The sequence below is a fragment of the Sinocyclocheilus grahami genome, unplaced genomic scaffold (assembly GCF_001515645.1).
Source record: "Sinocyclocheilus grahami isolate Dianchi unplaced genomic scaffold, SAMN03320097.WGS_v1.1 scaffold697.1, whole genome shotgun sequence".
NCBI classification, from domain to species: Eukaryota; Metazoa; Chordata; class Actinopteri; order Cypriniformes; family Cyprinidae; genus Sinocyclocheilus; species Sinocyclocheilus grahami.
In genome coordinates, this window is record NW_015505876.1 from 504974 (window position 1) to 528214 (window position 23241).

The window sequence follows — 23241 nt, forward strand, 5'->3', positions numbered from 1 at the left end:
ACACACACACACACACACACACACACACACACACACACACACACACACACACACACACACACACACACACACACAGACACACACACAGACACACAGACACACACAGACACACAGCATCAGTTAGGGTTGAAAGTATTGTTGCCAAACATAAAAAATGCCAGAAACATATTAATCACTGCAATAATGATCCTCTTCAGTATTTGCTTATTTAAATCCAAAAGACTACATAATGTGTGCTTTCATGCCATGCAAAAAAAAAACTGTATGTATTTATACGTCTATGGTATGAAGTATGAAGAACATGCCTATGCAGATGGAGCTCACGTCAACCAATAGAATAAAGTGACGCATAAAGTCATATGGAAGTCCATTAACAACAATGTGCTTTTTTGAGTTGCGCTGTCTAAATTTCATCAGGTTCTTCTTGCCTGGAAGTTATGTTACACCTACAATTTTTCACCACATAAAACCTTTTTATGGAACAATTCAGATGTAATGATTAAGAATAAATCTGTTTTTTTTCTCTCTACATGGTTTAGTAGGAATATAATAGGAGTTCTTTTAGGTTTTGGATAAATCTGGTAATTTTTTAATTTTATGATAAATTTTTGTCTGTTCATAATTTCCCCATAACCTTTAAAGAATATAATGCAGTTCTCAAAGCAGTTCTTACTCAGCTTGTAAAATGTCATTTAATTTGAGTAAGAGTCATACCAAATAACTTGATCTGACCTTGTATATTACAATTAGGATAATTAGGAATTAGTATATTTAACCAAAAAAAAGTGTAACTATAAAACATATTTATATAAATATATCCATATAAATATACAGTGGGGCAAAAAAGTATTTAGTCAGCCACCAATTGTGCAAGTTCTCCCACTTAAAAAGATGAGAGAGGCCTGTAATTTTCATCATAGGTATACCTCAACTATGAGAGACTAAATGAGAAAAAAAATCCAGAAAATCACATTGTAGGACCTTGAGCATGGATTTCTTTCGCAACCTCTCAAGTTCTTTGGTTTTGGTGACTTTGTTGTTAATGTTAGTGAAAGATATTAGCAGCTCTATCTTAATTAGTTTTAATATTTCGAAGAGATTTTTTATTAAACGTGGTATCAGACAGAGTTGTCCAATTTTTTGTTTATTGACTCTCTTAATTGTACTGATAACAAAAAAATTTGATTTATCTGTAAATTTGTTTGTGAAGCATTCAATAATAAAAAATGCGTTTTTGTTTATGCATGCAAATATATTGAGAGGAAAGTGCTCATGTAAAATATCTATTAAAAAAGGCCGTATGCATTGACTGTGCGTCGTGTAGCTGGAGCTCACATCAACCAATAGAATCGCGGTTTACGAGTGACGTAATGTCACCTGGAAGTGCATTAACAATGCGCTTTTGTTTATTATAAATATTTTATACTAATGCATGCAAATACAGGGCTCTCCAGCTCACACGCCACACCTTGCATTTCTCACGCTGAGAAGTTATTGATAACTTGTCCCGCTATATACAATTAATGGACGAGGCGCAGGTATACAGAGGGAAGCTGTCTCGGGTTACACAGAGTTAAATGCCACCTGCCAGCCAATCAGAAATTAGAATGTTGTTGTTTCCGGGTAAATTACGTGATCCCACTGTAAGCACGTTCGATGCTCGCGCACACGGAGTGTAAACTGGAAGAGCAAGTCAAGATCCGATGAATGCTATAGGTAAAAAAAAGCATTTTGATTTTACGATTCCTGGACGAAATCACTTGCTTGTGATCAAAGATAATGAGAGCTGATGTAAGGGAATATAGCCAAATTTGTGCAAAATTATTATTGACAGTCAAAATACTCTCCAACTGCTGCTGCTGAATACTTAATTGATCCCAGAGGGAAATTTAGGCATCCAGTAGCTATACAATACAATACAATAATAGAAGACTAGGGCACACATAAAAAGATCCTATACATAGACAGTTGAAATGGAAATAGGAAATTATATAAATATATATGCAAATATCAAAAAGAAAGATATAAAAATACAATGTTATAGAAAAGGTGCATTATGTTTCAAATAAACTGCAAATTAACTGAGCATGGGAAGCTGTGCCAGAAGGCTAGTATAGCCAGTAATCAGCGTTCCTGAAACTCCTATATAGGCCAGTAATGCCGAAAATCTGTTCCACCTCTCCTTCTATTGGAGGCGTTGTACAAGCGTATGGCCTGGGGGACAAATGATCTCCTCAGCCTGTTTGTGAAACAGGTAAGTGACAGCAATCTGCCACTGAACAGGCTCCTCTGCCTGAAGAAGGTGTTGTGCAGAGGGTGATGGCGATTATCCATAATGACCAGCAGTTTGTTCAAGGTCCTCCTCTCTGCCACCGATACCAGGTGTGTTTGAAGAGCAGACAGCACTTGCAGCACAGCAGGTACACAGACAAACTAACAAACAAAATCAATGCAAGAATGTGCATTACTACCGGAGCATATTACTGCATTCAGAATATTAATATCATTTATTATGCCATCTTAACACACACACACACACACACACACACACACACACACACACACACACACACACACAAAACCCCCGAAACAGATATTTTAGAACACTTAATAGCATTGTGACTTTACCCATTTAAAATATGTGAATTATGCATAATTACATAAAAATGCACCAATTTGCAAATTATACATAGTGATATAGATCTCATATTATAATACTGTGCATTAACATGCTTCTTGTCCCTTTATAATTTAAAACTATAAATAATAAATGTTTTATAGTATGATCTGTTACCACCAATATCTTTTCAGAATCAAAGTCTGATGTTAGAAAGCTACAGTGAATTAAGTTTCCATGACATTATTAAGATTATATTCATATTAAATCATAAAAAAGTTTTTTAAATTCTTTTAGCTGTTATTCAGCATGTTTTCTGAAGGTTTGGTACCTATTTTTTACGGTAAAATTCCGGCAACCACAGCTGCCGGTTTTTTATCGTATATTTTACAGATTTTTTTTTACAGATATATATATATATATATATATATATATGATTGCTTCTTTCTCAGGTCCTCCACAGTCTCAGCTGTATGGCCCGTAAGAATCGCCTCTTCCTGGTGGCCAACATGCCGTCCCGTCAGAATTGCAACCGAATCTCAGACCCTCGGTGTCCTGAAGACAGTCAGTACCAGTTCAACACCAACGTGGTGTTCAGCGATGAGGGCGTCATCGTGGCCAGATATCACAAGCAGAACTTGTACTTTGAGGTGGCGTTTGATGCTCCGCCGGAGTTTGAGTACGTTACGTTCACCACACCGTTCGCAGGCCGATTCGGGGTGTTTACGTGCTTCGACATCCTGTTCCGCAACCCGGCGGTGACTCTGGTAAAGGAAATGGGCATCCGGCAGATCGTGTATCCGACCGCGTGGATGAACCAGCTCCCCCTGCTGGCCGCCGTACAGTTTCAGAGCTCGTTCTCGCACGCGACAGGCGTCACTCTGCTGGCTGCCAACGTCCGAGCTGCCGAGTACGGCATAACCGGCAGCGGCATCTTCACGCCGTGGGATTCACTCATTCATCATGACACAGAGGGGAATTCTGGGAAATTGCTAGTGCGTAGAGTGCCAGTTTTGGATCCCTCATTTATTGGGGATGACAGGCATAAACTGGTGCCATTTTCTGGGTATCAAAGTTCAAAAGAACCAGAAAAGATGCACGTTTGGCCTACAAGTAGTTTTAACGCAAATCACGATGGAAAATACTGCCGAAAAGACTCCGAATGTGCAGAAGGAACTTCATCTACAACCTTTAACTCCATCATGATGTATGATAATTTCACTCTGGTGCCTTTGCAAGGCACTGAAGGAAACATCAGCATTTGTAGTGGTTCAGTTTGCTGCCACCTGCTGTTCCGGAGGTCAGATGCGCATGAGTTTTACGCTCTTGGCGTCTTCAATGGCCTCCATGTGGTGCACGGGACATATTACCTGGAGATTTGTGCTTTGGTGAGGTGCACAGGTGAGCATCACAGCAGCTGCGGAGGAGAAACCGAACACGCTCAGACGCTGGTGGACTTCAGGCTCGCGGGGATCTTCGTGACTCCTCACGTGTTCCCGGGGATTCTGGGTAGCGGGATGACTCTGGATGTTCCGGATCATTCCGGTTGGGAGGGCGGAAATGGGTTTTACATGAGCCGGACGGGAATGAGCGCTGGGCTTGTAACTGCAGTGCTGTATGGGAGACACTATGAGAAGGACAAGGTCTAAAAAATACATGCTTCTTACTCTGGTTTTTATCACCCAAAAATGAAAGTGGAAAATTCTGTCATCATTTTAATAAAACCTGTTCCAATCCTATATGATTTTAAGGGCTTTTAAGTGTTAAGAATAGTCACGCTCTTCTATATGAAAATGCATATAATGAAAGTAAAGCTCCAAAAACTAAAATTAAACCCTCTTGTGCTATATTTAAAATTATCTTAAGTCTTACAAACCCAAATTAAAGGTATTGGCTAAAAATATTCCTCTCGATATATAAGAACATATTAATTTATGTTCTTATATATTCTTTTAAAATATAATATAATATAATTTACAAACTTGGCCCATCCCGGACTCCATATTTTCCATAGTTTGTTAAATATATGCCAGTTTTCTGTAATAAATAAAGACACTGTGGAATCTTATGGCAAAAATTATTTATTATCTAGAATTATTAATAATTATTAACAATGTACCAAAAGGTCAAGTCACACACCTGATCTTTTCATTGTCTTTGAACTCTTATAAAATAATCACACAAACACCATTCAAATTCACAATCACTCACACACACACAACAAGAAGAACGCTATAATTCCTCACAACAGCAGAGGAATAAATACTCAGTTTGAATCCTGAAAGGCTTTTTTACTCTTAATTTTTTCATAATAAATAATCCATGATGATGCAAACCTAATTTAAATCTTCATGCACAAACGGGGATAAAAGTAAAGTCTGCAGCTCTTGGTCCCTGACGTCTTTAGTTTCGCCTCCTCACGTTTCACATGAATGCTGAGAATTACAGTCCCACAGCTGCCAATATGAGCTGATTTCTTCTCATAAAAGAAAACAAAATGAACATGGCTGTAAATAATGAGTAGTAGTGATGCTTGAGGGTTCAAACAGGTTGATACTGTATAGAACAGGGGTGCCCAACCCTGCTCCTGGCGATCGACTGTCCTGCAAAGTTCAGCTCCAACCCTAATCAAACACACCTGAAGCAACTAATAAAGGTCTTCAGGATCACTTAAAAATGAAAGGCAGGTGTGTTTGATTAGAGTTGGAGCTAAATTAGGGTCTTCAGCATCACTTAAAAATTAAAGGCAGGTGTCTTTGATTAGGGTTGGAGCTAAACTTTGCAGGACAGTCGATCGCCAGGAGCAGGGTTGGGCACCCCTTGTATAGAATATACAAACTAGACTGTAGTGTGGGCCATTTCTGTGGCACTTCTCTTCCTGTTTTTCAGCTTTCTCCTGAGAGTTCAGCCACATAAAGGGACGACCCTAATTAGCATATAGTGACCTTTCAGCCAATGAGGTGTTAGGTTAAGACACTGAGGGCCGGGACAGGGGCGTGTTGTCAGTATGTTTCTGAGTCTGAATCATTGAGTTCGTCATCTGGGATGATGAGGCCGTCCTCGCGGCCCAAGCTGTTGAACTTGTGGTAGGAGACGTGCTTGGAGCGCAGCACCGGTAACGGGTCAAAGGTCACAGTCTTGGATGGGCTGGAGTAGTGGTTGATGGGGGTAAAGGTGAGGCTCGACATGGTGCGGGTGCTGCTGGGAGAGATGGGCATCATGGAGGAGAGTATCAGCGCCAAACAGTCGGCCACGTCCTTGTTCGGAGCGCAAGCCAAAGCTGGAGTGTAACCTGGCAAATACAATTGATTAAATGTTTAGGCGTGAAAAAACTAAATCATTTAGTTCACGTTCTTTGTTTTATTTGTAAACGATTCAGTGTTTTATTGAATCAGTTGAATCAATGCGTCAATGACTCGCTAACAGTGTTGGGCTAGTTACTCTAAAGCCCTATTCGGACGGGACTAGTTTTACAGGGGGTCGTTAGAGAAATTTGTGTTTCACAGACATACTTGGTGATTTTAATCCCGTCCGAATTTGCCACGTCTGTGTTTTTCTCACACAACCTCTGTAATAATTCCAGAGCAAATGACCTACTGTTTTTCAGCAAACTCAGTGATCCTCTGAGAAAACTAATTCTGTCCGAATGCGAATGTCTGTGATTGCCGGCGATATTTTTTTTTTCACAACGCATTTCCTTGTGTGTTTTAGCCAACGTGAATTTCCGTAGATGCTCTTACCGCGCGCATGTTTGATATATTTGCTTCCCGGCAAAGAAATGAAAAAAATAACGGTAATAAAATCAAGAGCCAGATCACGTAAACTATCAGGTAAGATTACTCGCGTTCATTTCTGCCCTCAATTACATAATGTACCTTTATGAAAATTAAACAAGGGTTTACTACAAATAAATGAAAAAATAAAATAGTTAAACTAAAGTAACCACACATTAACATGGTTTTGCTATACTAGCCATTTAGCTTCACCATGGTATTTGTGTGATTATACTAATGGTAATCAATCCGACTGACTATACGCAATGCACGCATACAGAGCGCGTGGTCTCCGTGACACCCAGATGTACAAAACAGACCCTCCCACCTTTGTAATAAACATGGAGATGTTGGTCCCGTCTGAATTGGTACATGAAATTCGCAGACGTCAGTTGATAATAATTGAAACTCAAACGTAGTTTAGAAAACTAGTCCCGTCTGAATAGGGCTAAAGAATGCAATATATTACTCATTACTAGTTACTCATTTCAAAAGTAATAGTTACTTATTACTTTCTGGCAACAGTAATTAGTTACACTACTAGTTACATAACTTTTTCTTCACGCCCCACAGAAGCTGTAACTGTGTATCTTCCACATAAAATTCTAGTGATTGATAGTGATAGATAGATTGATAGATCCGAGGATGAACGGAGGTCTTACGGGTTAAAAACGCCATGAGGGTGAGTAATTAATGACCGAATTTTCATTTTTGGGTGAACTAACCCTTTAATTCTCATTAATTGTCATGTGTAGCTTGAAGCTAATTGTCATTTCTCCGTTACCCATATACGATTATATTTCCTTAAGTTTGTAAGAAATTTTAATTTTCCAAAAAGATGTTTAATGATAGTAATATAATGTACCACATGCTGATCAGAGGGATGTAATGCCAGAGTAAAGTAAAGCCACGACTTGCAGAACAGTGTTCAGGATCATCTTTTTTCCTGACAAAATCAATATAATGCAATATTCTATCTGCTGAATGTAAGCTTTTCCATATTCCAAGCTCGCCTGCTGCACTGGGGACATCACATGCATGTGCGAGTCGTGAAAGTAAATCTAGGAATTATTTGATTGTTGGATTTTAAATCAGCGGGGTTGAGGCATCAGAGGTAACTAAGCTGTTTTATGGATGGTAACTGTAAAATTATTACTGAAATCGTATTAGTAATTAGTTACACTACTAGTTACATAACTTTTTCTTCACGCCCCACAGAAGCTGTAACTGTGTATCTTCCACATAAAATTCTAGTGATTGATAGTGATAGATAGATTGATAGATCCGAGGATGAACGGAGGTCTTACGGGTTAAAAACGCCATGAGGGTGAGTAATTAATGACCGAATTTTCATTTTTGGGTGAACTAACCCTTTAATTCTCATTAATTGTCATGTGTAGCTTGAAGCTAATTGTCATTTCTCCGTTACCCATATACGATTATATTTCCTTAAGTTTGTAAGAAATTTTAATTTTCCAAAAAGATGTTTAATGATAGTAATATAATGTACCACATGCTGATCAGAGGGATGTAATGCCAGAGTAAAGTAAAGCCACGACTTGCAGAACAATGCTCAGATCTTTTTCCTGACAAAATCAATATAATGCAATATTCTATGTGCTGAATGTAAGCTTTTCCATATTCCAAGCTCGCCTGCTGCACTGGGGACATCACATGCATGTGCGAGTCGTGAAAGTAAATCTAGGAATTATTTGATTGTTGGATTTTAAATCAGCGGGGTTGAGGCATCAGAGGTAACTAAGCTGTTTTATGGATGGTAACTGTAAAATTATTACTGAAATCGTATTAGTAATTAGTTACACTACTAGTTACTGTAAAAAGTAATATTATTACAGTAACTAAGTTATTAGTTACTGCCCAACACTGCTCGCTAAAAACAAAAAAAATATTATATACACTTGTTTATAGACTGGAAAATAACTAGAGAAACAGAGTCAAAGCTAGTCGAGCATTTATAGTATTTATAAAACACATTTGGTACTTTTAATATTAAAATATAAAATGTTAAATGGGGTGAAATACCTGAAATGGAGAAAGTAAATATATTATATAGAAATATTAAAACAAAATAAGAAACAATTTTTATAATAATAATTTGAATAATTATTTAAACTATTAAATCATTAAAGGTTTAGGCATGAAAAACAAAAATCGACGAACCTCAAGGGGTTTTAAATAGTTCTTAAAAGTAGTCTCCTTCTGCTCACAAGGCTGCATTTATTTGATCGTAAATGCAGTAAAAACAGTATTGTGAAATATGATTACAATTCAAAACTGTTTTCTATTTGAATATATTTTAAATAGTGCTGTCAAACGATTAATCCAAAATAAAAGTTTTTGTTTACATAATATATGTGCAGGGCCTAAAATTAAGTATATGTAACAGTGTCAGTCGCCAGTTGGTGGGTACAACTTTTACTAATTATAACAATGCAATTAAGTGAAAACAACAGCCAGTTGTTAAAGAGATTCACTGTTTCTGACATAAGCAAATAAAATAATCTTTTCCGAAGATCATCGTGATTAGCTGCTCTGTCATAAGCGACAAGAGCGAATCAAATAATAGGATACAAACGGGCTGATAAGGTCAGAGCAGTGTGATGGCCAGCTTGCCCCTAGACATGGTTCTAATAACTTTTAACTGAGAAGATTTTGCTGCTTCATTTCAGAATTAAAAGCCCTTCATTTCTTCATAACCCAAGAATGTGGCGACACATACCTGCGGTTACGCCGCCTAAATGGTGCAGTGAAAGGCTGTACGAAAACACACACAATTATGTCAAAATGTGCGGTTTTGGCGAGTTACTTTGTAAACGTAGTCCTAAATGAGTTATAAAGTCTTAAATGACAGTAAAGAGTTGGGAGAAAATCAGGTGTGTGTCAGATCCACGTCAGATGCATCAGGTTTTAAAGAGACAGCGCTGATTTTAAAGTGAAGCCCGCTGAAGTCTGTCATTGATGTAAACCAAAGAACAAAAGAAAAAGAAATCCTTGGACTGTTCTGGTCGCTGATGACCTTTTATAGCTTGAATTAAGATTAATATGTGTAGTTTATGCATATATAATATAGTTTGTGAATATTGTTTTAAAATCACTTACGGTAAATTAAAAGTTGTTATACATTTCAGAGCCTATTGAATGTTATGTAATGTTGAATGGCTATAATTAATAGGGAAAATTGAGGGAAAATGCACCAGTAGGACAAAAAAATTAAAATATGTTTAGTTATTATAGTAGTAATAACTGCCTGTTTTTGCAAAAAGAGTTTCATGGCCGGTAAAAAAAATATTTGGCCGATAAATTTTATCATGTCACCGGCCATTGGCAGGTGTGGCAAAAAGTAAGTTTTAGGCCCTGTATATGTGTGTGTGTTGTGTATGTTTATTATGTATATATATATAAATACACACACACACACGCATGCATGCATATATTTAGGAAAAATATGTTATGTTCATATATTAAATATATATATATATATATATATATATAATATAAATTATATGAATATAAACATATACATGGAAATATTTTCAAAATATATACTGTATGTGTTATAATAAATATACTTTATAATATATATATAATGTATATATGCATAATAAATATACACAGTACACACACATATTATGTAAACAAAAACTCTTATTTTGGATGCAATTTATCACGATTAATCGTTTGGCAGCACTAATTTTAAAATGTCATTTATTCCTCTAATGGCAAAGCTTTACGGTCACTTTTCATCAGTTTAATGCATCCTTGTTAAATTTCCTTAAAAAAGCATTATTTAGTATTTTAGTATTATTTCAGTATTTTGCAATCTCATTTTATTTAGTATTATTGAGATGCTGTTATACTTTTTATTAGGGCCCAAGCCCATACAGGCCGGAGGGCCCTATTGTTTTTCTTAGGAACTTGCAAATTATTTTTTTAAACTTCCGGGGCATTTTGGGGGCCTTAACCTGCTCAAAAACTCTTGAAAATTGACACACATGTTGGAATCTGCATCCATCAGGACCAGACAGAGATTCACATGGGTGGGTCACCTTTTAATAAGGCCATTTTCAACAAGCTCTGTACCACACACCGTTTGAACTACGGTCACCAAAATTCATACACATATAGATCTCAGAAGGCTGAACAACTTTCGTGCTGACAGTCAGCGCTCCACACAACAGGAAGTCGGCTATTCAGGGTTTTGTGAAAAGAACATGCTGTAGAATTCGCGATACTCCTCCTAGGGTTTTTATCTGATCGCTACCAAACTTTGTCGACATGATCAAGACATTGGGGATGCAAAATTGCGAAGGGATTTTTGATATCTTGAATGATTTGGCCATGGCAAGGCAACAAAATTATGGCGAGAAATTAGAAACAGAAAGTGTCTAATAACTTTTGCATATATCGTCTGATTTTTATTAAACCTCAGCAGTTTGTTCGTTGTATGAGGCCGATCACATAGATGTGACTATTATGAGTTATAACCACCAACTGGCAGCAGGAAGCGTATCATTTTGAAATCAGCCATTTATTTTTACCCGATTTACTTCCTACTTCACCTGAATCATGTCAAAACATGGCAGATGAGAAACTGTGAAGGGATTATTAATATCTTAAATAGTGTTGACATGGCAATGCTTCAAACTTTAAAATTCTTCAATATACTCCTCCAATTGCTATCATACGATTTACACTAAACTTTTGTCAACATGATGCCAAAACACTGAGGAAACTAATTTGTGAATGGTTTTTGGATATCTCAAACGGTGTTGCCATGGCGATTTATTAAAAATAACAGCAAAAAAGGAAACAGCCTATCTTTAAAGTGCATTGTTCAAACTCCTCAACTTTTTACATATGGAGAACGTGTCATTCTGAGGGAACATGCTTAGTTTCATGAATTTTCATTACTCAGGGGAGTGAAAACAAATTAAAATCTATCAGACATTTCAGCTGAAAGATGAAGGTTGTAATACTAAGGTTGTCCACCAGATGTAGTCATAGTATAAGAAATCCTTTATGCCTCATCCTCCTCCCTTAAAACCAGACTGCCAGTCATTCCTTTTTATTTCAGTTTAAGTTATTTTAGTAAAGCAAGTTCAATTAAATTAAATCGAAAATATTTGTAATTTTTTTTTCAAAAATTTGGAGAAATTATTTTATTTGATTTTATTGCAGTTAACTTTATTATAAGTATTACATTTTTATGTTTTTAGTTTTAGTTTGGATAATTATGATAAAAAATTTCTGCTTTGACGCAGAAGTAGCCGTTTACACTACAGGCCGAGACTTTAAACGCTCACCGTTCTCATCCACGGCGAGGACACTGGCTCCTTTACCCAGCAGCTCCTGTACGACCACCGTCAGTCCGTTACCAGCAGCGACGTGCAGCGGCCTGAGACACAACACAGAGAAGCAGCTCTCTATAATCCTGAGATGATGAGGAGGACAACAAACACAAGAGCAGGTACATGACTTACGTCTGCAGCGCTGTGTTTGTGCAGTTGATGAGGTTTCTGTCCGTCAGCTTCTCGAGAATTAACAAGGCACTGGTTTCATGTCCCTACAACACACAAACAATGACAACTAGATTTACATTTCCTGAAGGAAATACTAGTGCACACAAGACTGTCAAAGAGATGCTGAGTAGGGATGGGTGATATGGACTATATCACAATATTTTCTGGTATTTATTACGATAGTGATATCAATGACTGATGCATATGCTTCCACTGATGCTTATGGTTTATGTTTAGCACTTCAGAAATGTGACGTAATTTCCAGTAAGGGAGCATAGTGAGCATCGATGCTCCCTAGTTTTTGCGGTGTATTGTGAGATTTTTCAGGGAGCGAATGTTCCAGTGCACTGGAAGGATTTCGCAATTGAGACTAGGCCTGGGCGATAAAACGGTATCGATATTTATCGACTGTACACCTTCATCGATATCGATAGAATTTTTTTTCGATATAGCTCACGATATAGGCACGTGCTATGAGTGACGCAGACAGCACACACAAACACGAACACATGCTGAAATGAGTGCTGTGCATGAGGAGATTGTGAATAAATAATGAATATTAGTCGAATTTAAAATAAACATTTGCATTTGAATGTTAGGTGTGCATCAGGAAGCGTCATCAGTGGCGAGCGAGATGCGGTGATGATGTAAGTGACGTTGTTGCACTTAAATGTTTTGTTAGTCTAGCCCACGAGACGTGCCGCTGCTGCGTTATTCATTCAAAATATTAGAGAAATATAGAAGCTAACTCCTCAACTTTTTACATATGGAGAACGTGTCATTCTGAGGGAACATGCTTAGTTTCATGAATTTTCATTACTCAGGGGAGTGAAAACAAATTAAAATCTATCAGACATTTCAGCTGAAAGATGAAGGTTGTAATACTAAGGTTGTCCACCAGATGTAGTCATAGTATAAGAAATCCTTTATGCCTCATCCTCCTCCCTTAAAACCAGACTGCCAGTCATTCCTTTTTATTTCAGTTTAAGTTATTTTAGTAAAGCAAGTTCAATTAAATTAAATCGAAAATATTTGTAATTTTTTTTTCAAAAATTTGGAGAAATTATTTTATTGCAGTTAACTTTATTATAAGTATTACATTTTTATGTTTTTAGTTTTAGTTTGGATAATTATGATAAAAAATTTCTGCTTTGACGCAGAAGTAGCCGTTTACACTACAGGCCGAGACTTTAAACGCTCACCGTTCTCATCCACGGCGAGGACACTGGCTCCTTTACCCAGCAGCTCCTGTACGACCACCGTCAGTCCGTTACCAGCAGCGACGTGCAGCGGCCTGAGACACAACACAGAGAAGCAGCTCTCTATAATCCTGAGATGATGAGGAGGACAACAAACACAAGAGCAGGTACATGACTTACGTCTGCAGCGCTGTGTTTGTGCAGTTGATGAGGTTTCTGTCCGTCAGCTTCTCGAGAATTAACAAGGCACTGGTTTCATGTCCCTACAACACACAAACAATGACAACTAGATTTACATTTCCTGAAGGAAATACTAGTGCACACAAGACTGTCAAAGAGATGCTGAGTAGGGATGGGTGATATGGACTATATCACAATATTTTCTGGTATTTATTACGATAGTGATATCAATGACTGATGCATATGCTTCCACTGATGCTTATGGTTTATGTTTAGCACTTCAGAAATGTGACGTAATTTCCAGTAAGGGAGCATAGTGAGCATCGATGCTCCCTAGTTTTTGCGGTGTATTGTGAGATTTTTCAGGGAGCGAATGTTCCAGTGCACTGGAAGGATTTCGCAATTGAGACTAGGCCTGGGCGATAAAACGGTATCGATATTTATCGACTGTACACCTTCATCGATATCGATAGAATTTTTTTTCGATATAGCTCACGATATAGGCACGTGCTATGAGTGACGCAGACAGCACACACAAACACGAACACATGCTGAAATGAGTGCTGTGCATGAGGAGATTGTGAATAAATAATGAATATTAGTCGAATTTAAAATAAACATTTGCATTTGAATGTTAGGTGTGCATCAGGAAGCGTCATCAGTGGCGAGCGAGATGCGGTGATGATGTAAGTGACGTTGTTGCACTTAAATGTTTTGTTAGTCTAGCCCACGAGACGTGCCGCTGCTGCGTTATTCATTCAAAATATTAGAGAAATATAGAAGCTCAATGTGGAGAAGATCTTGATTAGGTTAAAACCGAAACTAAGCCATTCACACAGAATGCATATTCAGCGCATTTTTAGACGGACAAATATGACTGCTGCACTCGCGTCTCACACAAGAGATGTATAGAAAGCCATGCAGTTAAAACAGTTTAAACTTTTAGAAAACATGCACGAATTTGTGGAGGTTTATTCCTTTTCACTGCGTCTCATATGTTTTTTAATGCAATCTGTGTGAATGGCGCTTCAGCTCTTTGGATTAAGCAATGCATAAATACATGATGCTGTTTTGTTCATAATCGTTTATGCAATTTACAAAATTATATTTGATTTTTATGAGTTAATTTATACGTAATGCACGTTTTTATAGGAGTTACTTGCTAAATGCGCTGCATTATTTTGCTCATTGCGCACTCGGGAGACAATTAGTCCTATACAATAAAGACCTATTTAATCTGCATATAAAACATTAGAAACGAGATGTTTAATTTTTATTGTGTTTAATTGTTAAAACAAAAAAATATTTGTTGTTTGTCTCAATAAATTGTGTTAATTATAAATACAGTGGTTAAATTAAAAAAAAAAAGATTCTATTGCTTTTTGTTTTAAAAAAGGTTATAAAAATGTCAATAATTGTCGATACCGAACGATATGAAACATTATATCGTTGATACATTTTTTTAGCTATATCGCCCAGCCCTAATTGAGACCTAAAATGGCCCTAAAATGGTCTACTCCCTGATAAGTGCCCTGACTACTGAACTAGGGAGCTGATTGAGACGCACCCTAGGTTTTGTCACTGTTATCGCAGGCAGAGTCTTTACTGGTATAATCGCAAACGATAAGATATTGCCCATCCCCAATGCTGAGATTCATATAATATATGAATACATGAAAATATATATAAAATTTGTAATTTATATTTGGCTCTGAGAGCTTTGGACTACAGGTTTATCACTGAGACTGAGGATTTTTTATCGATGAGCAGCAGGAGGAATTGACTTTATGCTCAAGCAGCTCTCTTTCCATGCTTGTTTCTGAGTTTCTGTAGTTTGTCTGGCCGCAGGGCTGCACTGATGTACAGTAGACTGTCATGTTTGATGTAAATCAGTGCGTGAGTGTGTGTTTGGTACCTTACTGCAGGCCAGATGCAGGGCTGTGTTTCTGTGAGCGTCCTGTAATGTCAAATCAGCTTTAGCACTGCTCACCAGCACCTCTGCACAAACACAATCAGCACCTCACATTAATATCAGCAACACCTCCAGCTGCTGTCAGACAGATCTAATATGATTACATACACATAACAATAACATCACATCTGGTGTAATGACACAGACATATGAAGGAAACTCTAGCGCCACCTTGAGCCACAGCAATGCAATAACACAAAAGAAGTCCGTACATTTAATGTTGTCTACCAGTGTTGTTGTTGTTTGTTAACTATGAAAACTATTAAAAATCTTTTTTCGTAATTGAAATAAAGCTGAAATAAAATAAAATATAAAACTAAATAAAATACACTAAAACTGAAGCATAAATGAAATAAAAATAAAGCTAAATAGAAATGAAAAACTAATAAAAATGACGAAAGAACATAAAATGAGTAAAACTGAAATACAAATAAAGCTAATTAGAAATATTAAAAAACAAAACTAATAAAAATGCCAAAAAGCACAAAGTTACTGAAAATGTAATAAGATAAAGGTAAATAGAAATGTGAAAAAACAAAACTAATAAAAATGACAAAAGCACATAAAATTACCAAAATGAAAACTAAACTAAAAATAAATAAAAAAATGAATAGAAATCTAAAAAACAAAATTAATACAAATGGAAAAAGCACATACAATTAGGGCTGCACGATATTGGAAGAAACTCACATTGCAATATTTTATTTTTCTGTGATATATATTGCGATATGAAAAAAACAAAAAACAAAACACATGACTTGAATAGTTTATTTGGGGAAAAAATAATCAATGATTGGGGTGATTTTGTAGGCGAGTAAATCAGCATAGGAAATAAACAAATTACAACCATAGATAAATAACAGAACAACGATACAAATTAAATAAGCAGTGCTTTATATTGTTCAGGTAAGTCTAACAGTATTCAAGGTACAGAAATTGAATAATCAAATGTAAAATAAAACTGCATAGTCTTCACTGTATAAATTAAATCTAATAAATCTGTGTTAAAGCTACAAAAGTGATTTTTCTTTGTTTTGTTTGATTAAAGGGTTAGTTCACCGCAAAATGAAAATTAGGCTGTGTTTTACTCACCCCCGAGGCATCCTAGGTGTATATGACTTTCTTCTTTCAGACGAATCCAGTCGAAGTTATATTAAAAATTGTCTTTGATCTTTCAAGCTCTATTGTTGTACTCAGCGGGTGTTGCATTCCTTCGGTTCAAAAGAGGGGAAATAAAAAGCACCCTTCCACAAAAAAAAGTGTCTCACACGGCTCCAGGGGGGGTGAACAAAGGCCTCCTGTAGCGAATCGATGCGTTTTTGTAAGAAAAATATCCATATTCAAAACTTAATAATCACTTTAATGTAGCTTGCGCCAACAGTCCTACACTGGAAGCAGGTCCGGGCTGATGACGTATGAGGTCGGCGTTGCGCATGCACCAGTGAGTCTCGTGAAAACCAATGTTTGTTTACAGGAGCAAAAGAAGCAAAGTTTCCTTACTTTAGCAAAGGAAAACAAGTCTTCTCTTGGCTTATATCGAAATCCTCCGACATTCTTCTTTACAAATCCTCGTTTTGTACTTCTAATTAGTGACCGTTGTTTTGTTTCGATCTCTCCACATGTGTCACTTCTGAGCGGCGCATGCGCAGCATTGAACTCATACATCATTCCCCCGGGACTGCTTCCGTTTAAAACAGTGAGCGCAAGCTAGATTCAAGTGATTATTACGTTTTGAATATGGATATTTTTTTTACAAAAACGCATTGATTCGCTACAGGAGGCCTTTGTTCACCCCCCGGAGCCGTGTGAGACACTTTTTTTTTGTGGAAGGGTGCTTTTTATTTCACGTCTTTTGAACCGAAGGAATGCAACACCCGCTGAGTACAACAATAGAGCTTGAAAGATCAAAGACAATTTTTAATATAACTCCGACTGGATTCGTCTGAAAGAAGAAAGTCATATACACCTAGGATGCTTCGAGGGTGAGTAAAAACGCAGCATCATTTTCATTTTGCGGTGAACTAACCCTTTAACATTCAGTTAGCCTCAGGAACATTAAACTGCTGTAAACCAATATACTGTTACACATCCATTTTCTTTCTCAATTGCTTCCCTTCACCTAAGCCATAAGCAACTGCGTTTACAAGGATACTTGCAGAGCACAGTAGGCGATTTCAGGCACAAATAGACGCAGAAGTGAACAGAAATTAGTGTTCACGTGCATCTGCGTGGCTCTCACAGTGTCTTCACCGGACGCGACAAAATACAATGAACCCAAAATAATCAGTGATGCTGTCTGTCTACACTGGATGCGGCGCGGCATGGCGCGGCACGACAAATCCCCAACAGTAAACTGATGCCGCGTTCTCTTTATGACTTACTGACACAAAGGTCAAATGATTGGCAACGGCCGCTTTCCAGTGTAGACAGACTTTGGGGCCGTTCACACGTCGTGCCTAAAAGCGCGTGGGAAAACGCCAGTCGTGCCGCTTCCTCCTCCTTTTCAAAGTGCTCAGGAGCTTGCGCTTTCGTGGCATCTGCCGTTACTAAGCAACCGTGACCGGCACTCTCCACGACGACGCGGAAGTTTCAACAGGATAAATGGATTTCCAGCAATGAAAATCACGTGCAGTAGCTCTGCTACTAAATGTATTTAAAATGGGTATCTCTGTACAGCTGTCGCGGCCGGTGTAGACATCGTGTCTGTGTGTGAGCAAAGAAAACAATCAGTATAAATATAACGATCAGTAGCCTATACTAAACATCGCACATCCTGCGATGTGACTATCGCAGATGCGCACATCGCGATATCGATACTGAAACGATATATCGTGCAGCCCTACATACAATTACTAAAACAAAAATAAATAAAGTTAATTAGACATTAAAAACAAACTATTAAAAATGACAAAAGCACATTAAACTACTGAAACTAAAACTGAAATAAAAATAAAGCTAAAAGGAAATATAAAAAACTAAAGCAAATGACGAAAGCACACAAAATTTGTAAAAATAAAACTACAATTAAAATGAAAACTGAAAATAGAATTGATAAAAATACTGTTCGGCAGTGTTAGGGAATGTTATTTACAATGGCAGCATGTTGTATTGTAGTGTTACTTATGATACATTTAACTAATTCTGTTACATTGTAACATTTCTACTGTATTTGAGTTAATAGAACTTTATTTGTTTACTGTATTTGCTACTTTCAAGCATTTGTTACTTTGTTGTTGTTCTGCTGTCTGATCTCTGTTAGCATTTTGTGCGGCAGAAATCTGCTTCTGCTGTATGTTGAGAGAGCAGTGTGTGTCTCACCGACGGCGTTCGTTTGTCCGTTCCCAGCGGCCATCATGAGCGCTGTTTTTCCCAGCATGTCGATGGCGTTGACCTGAGCGTTGTGACCCAGCAGCAGCTGCAGACACTCCACGTGATCTGTGTACGCGGCGGCGTGAAGCGGCGTCCTGCGGGACACACAAAACATATCAACTCAACAACATACTGTAGTGCTGGTCTGAAACATCTGATCCATGAGGAAAGCCTGTTTTCACCTTGTCTGTGAGTCTGTGGCGTTTACGATCGCAGGACCTAAAGTTTCTATCAGCATCTCAGCCGCAGACTCATTATCATTAATACTGAAACAGAGACGAGAGAGATGGAAATAAAGATTATTGGAGTATGTTTTGCAAGAAAATACTATTCTAGCTTTCTAACTTCAAAATTTCACATTAAATCTAACGTTACTTGCTGTTTCTTTGTAATTAATTGTGAAATTTACCAGCAATTTCTGAGTAAACACTGTTTCTACACCATTTTTTTTCAGTGTGTCATGCTTTAATACAAACATTTAATATGAATATTATGCACAATGTGAGCAGATGTTTCTTACACGGCGCAGTGCAGCGGACTGAAGGAGTTTCCCTCTGGCTTCTGAAACACATCGTGCTCTAAGAGCAGCTCAACACACGCGTCATGACCTGACATGAACAGACCAACATGGAAAACAAGAGAAAAATACATCAGATCATGAAGGGAATGTGCTAATGTTTCATTTATTACAGACCTCGTCTTAAAAAAATGTGCTCATTTGCAAAAAAATATATATTATTCCTTAAATGTTCAATCATGTACAGTTTTTTTTTCACAGAAGAAGAATTTTTTTTTTTACTATAATTAAATTTATATATATATATATATATATATGTATATGTGTGTGTGTGTGTTTATTTTATTTCAGTTGTTGTTTATTCTTCCAAGTCACAACATTTTTTTTTTCTTTTTAATGGTTTGTTTCAGTTTTAGTTAACTATAGTCTATAATATACCTGTGTATCATTGAACTTTTTCTAGCTTTTTTCCTCCACATAATCAGTCATTTTCTGTGGCTGTCTGGATAAGGTAAAACACCCACAGATGTAGCAGAAAACATCAGGCTCATGTTTGCATTTTCTTCTGTCACTGGCCATAACTCTAACCTTGAAATCAGAATTATGCATAAAATAATGTCATGTGTGTGAAAATGGGCTGAGAATCGAACTAATAGCAGTAATCTGGCTCAGATTCAGACAGGAATCATGTGTCTGTGGCAGTTTTTCTGCTGATTAAGGGAGAGTACAAGATGACTTCACTGCACAAATGTTGTCAGAAGCAGCTTTTGCTACAAACAGGCACTATTGAAGCAGGAAAGTATTGGATTTCATTGAGCAAGTATACTACACTGTGTATCAAATCAGTTTGCTCGGACGGCAGTAAGTTTAACGTCACAGATGTACCATTATAACAGGCCCAGTGCAGCGGTGTATAACCACAGTTGTCCTTGAGGACGAGGACAGTCTTCTGGGTCTTCAGAAGGGCCCTCAGAACCCCCACATGACCGCAGGCAGCCGCCAGGTGCATAGGAGAGCGCCCTCTACTGTCCTGAACCAGCAGACTGGAGCCATGCTGCAACAGTGCCTCCACACATGCCTCCTGACCCATCACTGCCTGTGACACACACACACACACAGAGAGAGAGAGAGAGAGAGTTGACATGTAGTTGTAATGTTATTTACTGTTAATAGAATGTCTAAAGTGGACTATCGAAATAAAGTGTTACCTCACTAACTAACCCAATATTTCAGCCTCTGTCCTGAACACACAAAACTGATAAATAAAGTTGAATAAGCCCAGTAACTTTCACTTAACACACACAAGGATACCAGAAAACACTGTTAGTGTTAGCATACAGGGAAATATTCTGAAATTAATAACATCTGTAAGGCTTATGTTCATCTACTGAGAAAAGTAGTATTGCCATTAAATGGAGATTTTTTTTAAAAGAAGAATAAAATAAACATTGTAACAGAAATAACCCAGTTCTCTAACAAGCTGCAAATTAATATTATTATATATTTTTATTTTAAACCCTCAAAGCACTTGGCCTAGTTTACTTCCATTATTCCATTACTAAAATATCAAACAATGTTTTTTTTTTATTTACTTTACTATATTTATGATATAAAATTATTTATTATTTAAAATGTATTTTATTTTAAAATGATTTTGTAAATGACAATAAATGAGAATAAACTGGAATTGGAGATGAAGGCAGATGAAGGTCTGTGTGTGTGTGTGTGTGTGTGTGTGTGTGTAAGACTGACCCCGCGGTGGAGGGCCGTCCTGCCCCATTTATCTCTGGCCTCCACACTGGCTCCTTCACTCAACAGAATATACACACAATCTGTGTGTCCACCCAGAACTGCCAACATCAGAGGAGTCCTGACCACACACACACACACACACACACACACACACACACACAGATCAACAATCCCACAATCATTCAACCATACATCTGAGATAGAGAAGTCCTGAAACTCACTGTCCCTTCCCATCACGGATGTTGATGGCCGTTTGCTGCTCGGTGTTGTGGATGAGCAGACGCAAACACTCAGAGTGACCGTTCATGGCTGCAGATGGACACAAAAACACACAATAAAATCATCTCATCTGACCTCACTTACCTCATATAACCATCTTCATGTACCATCAAGTCTGGCTATGCAAGACGAGCATTATAAAACCAGCTTATTTTGACCTAAAACTGACCATTTAGACAGAAGGACACCATATGATTGACATGTAAAGCGATCAAGTATTTTTGCATGACATTTATATGCAAGTAAATGTTAAACTGGATATGCAAAACAGTTTGAGGTCAGTAAGATAATTTTCATTTCTGAAAGAAATTCATTAAAGATGCATTAAATTGACTAAAAGTGACAGTAAAAACATTAATAATATAACAAAACATTCTATTTCAAATAAATGCTGTACTTTTGAACTTTCTGTTCATCTGTGAATCCTGAAAAATAAAATGCATCACAGTTTTCCACAAAAATATTGAGCAGCACAACGGTTTGCAACATTGATTATAATCAGAGATGTTTGTTGAGCAGCAAGTCAGCATATTAGAATGCTTTTTGAAGGATCATCTGACACTGAAGACTGGAGTTATGATGCTGGAAATTCAGCTTTGATCACAGAAATAAATTACATTTTAACAGATATTCACATTTAAAATTGTAATAATATTTCACAAAACAATATTACAGTTTTTACTATATTTTTTAACAAATAAATGCAGCCTTGATGAATAGAAGAGACTTCTTTTAAAAACATTTAAAAAATCTTCCCAACCCCCAAACTTGTCAACAATGATAATGTATTCCTGAGAACATGAAGGTGTGCTGAAGGAAATCTTATTTATTAGCTACTAAGTGCTTCAAACTAACCTGAACATTTATAATAAATTTGATGGGGATAACCTGGAAGATGTATCAAACTCAGCAACTAGTAAAGCCAGAAAATTGTGCACAACATGCATGAGGTGTTCAAGCCGTCTAAAGCTGAGATTATTGTCTGATGTCTTTAACGTGTGTGTGTGTGTGTGTTGTTGTTGACCTGCGGAGTGTACGGCGCTCCTCTTGTGTGTGTGTGTGTGTTGTTGACCTGCGGAGTGTACGGCGCTCCTCTTGTGTGTGTGTGTGTGTTGTTGACCTGCGGAGTGTACGGCGCTCCTCTTGTGTGTGTGTGTGTGTTGTTGACCTGCGGAGTGTACGGCGCTCCTCTTGTGTGTGTGTGTGTGTTGTTGTTGACCTGCGGAGTGTACGGCGCTCCTTTTGTGTGTGTGTTGTTGACCTGCGGAGTGTACGGCGCTCCTCTTGTGTGTGTGTGTGTGTTGTTGACCTGCGGCTTTTGAACTTTCTGTTCATCTGTGAATCCTGAAAAATAAAATGCATCACAGTTTTCCACAAAAATATTGAGCAGCACAACGGTTTGCAACATTGATTATAATCAGAGATGTTTGTTGAGCAGCAAGTCAGCATATTAGAATGCTTTTTGAAGGATCATCTGACACTGAAGACTGGAGTTATGATGCTGGAAATTCAGCTTTGATCACAGAAATAAATTACATTTTAACAGATATTCACATTTAAAATTGTAATAATATTTCACAAAACAATATTACAGTTTTTACTATATTTTTTAACAAATAAATGCAGCCTTGATGAATAGAAGAGACTTCTTTTAAAAACATTTAAAAAATCTTCCCAACCCCCAATCTTGTCAACAATGATAATGTATTCCTGAGAACATGAAGGTGTGCTGAAGGAAATCTTATTTATTAGCTACTAAGTGCTTCAAACAAACCTGAACATTTATAATAAATTTGATGGGGATAACCTGGAAGATGTATCAAACTCAGCAACTAGTAAAGCCAGAAAATTGTGCACAACATGCATGAGGTGTTCAAGCCGTCTAAAGCTGAGATTATTGTCTGATGTCTTTAACGTGTGTGTGTGTGTGTGTGTGTTGTTGTTGACCTGCGGAGTGTACGGCGCTCCTTTTGTGTGTGTGTTGTTGACCTGCGGAGTGTACGGCGCTCCTCTTGTGTGTGTGTGTGTGTTGTTGACCTGCGG

The 23241-nt window shown here is 37.4% G+C and overlaps 2 protein-coding genes across 2 annotated transcripts in view; one reads left to right on the plus strand and one right to left on the minus strand.

Moving 5' to 3' along the window:
* Positions 1 to 1779: 1779 nt before the first annotated feature.
* Positions 1780 to 4499, plus strand: btd (biotinidase). The gene is made up of 3 exons (XM_016243690.1): positions 1780 to 1791; positions 2284 to 2382; positions 3070 to 4499. The coding sequence occupies exons 1-3, from the start codon at positions 1780 to 1782 to the stop codon at positions 4264 to 4266; spliced, it is 1308 nt and encodes a 435-aa protein (XP_016099176.1). The 3' UTR covers positions 4267 to 4499.
* Positions 4500 to 5439: 940 nt separating this feature from the next.
* Positions 5440 to 23241, minus strand: part of LOC107559754 (serine/threonine-protein phosphatase 6 regulatory ankyrin repeat subunit A-like) — a 40239-nt gene continuing 22437 nt past the window's right edge. Inside the window, exons 15-24 of the mRNA XM_016243691.1 lie at positions 21141 to 21228; positions 20920 to 21037; positions 20053 to 20263; positions 19171 to 19258; positions 18833 to 18916; positions 18600 to 18745; positions 15225 to 15307; positions 13310 to 13392; positions 13133 to 13224; positions 5440 to 5909 (exon numbers count right to left, since the gene is read on the minus strand). Of these exons, the coding sequence (XP_016099177.1) occupies positions 5620 to 5909; positions 13133 to 13224; positions 13310 to 13392; positions 15225 to 15307; positions 18600 to 18745; positions 18833 to 18916; positions 19171 to 19258; positions 20053 to 20263; positions 20920 to 21037; positions 21141 to 21228 (1283 nt within the window). The 3' untranslated portion in view covers positions 5440 to 5619. The remainder of the gene's footprint in view (positions 5910 to 13132; positions 13225 to 13309; positions 13393 to 15224; positions 15308 to 18599; positions 18746 to 18832; positions 18917 to 19170; positions 19259 to 20052; positions 20264 to 20919; positions 21038 to 21140; positions 21229 to 23241) is intronic.

What these genes read in the sequence shown, in the direction of transcription:
- btd (XM_016243690.1), top strand. An exon ending in CTCTCTGCCACCGATACCAG is followed by an intron (nt 2,383 to 3,069) that starts GTGTGTTTGAAG and finishes CTTCTTTCTCAG; the next exon opens with GTCCTCCACAGTCTCAGCTG.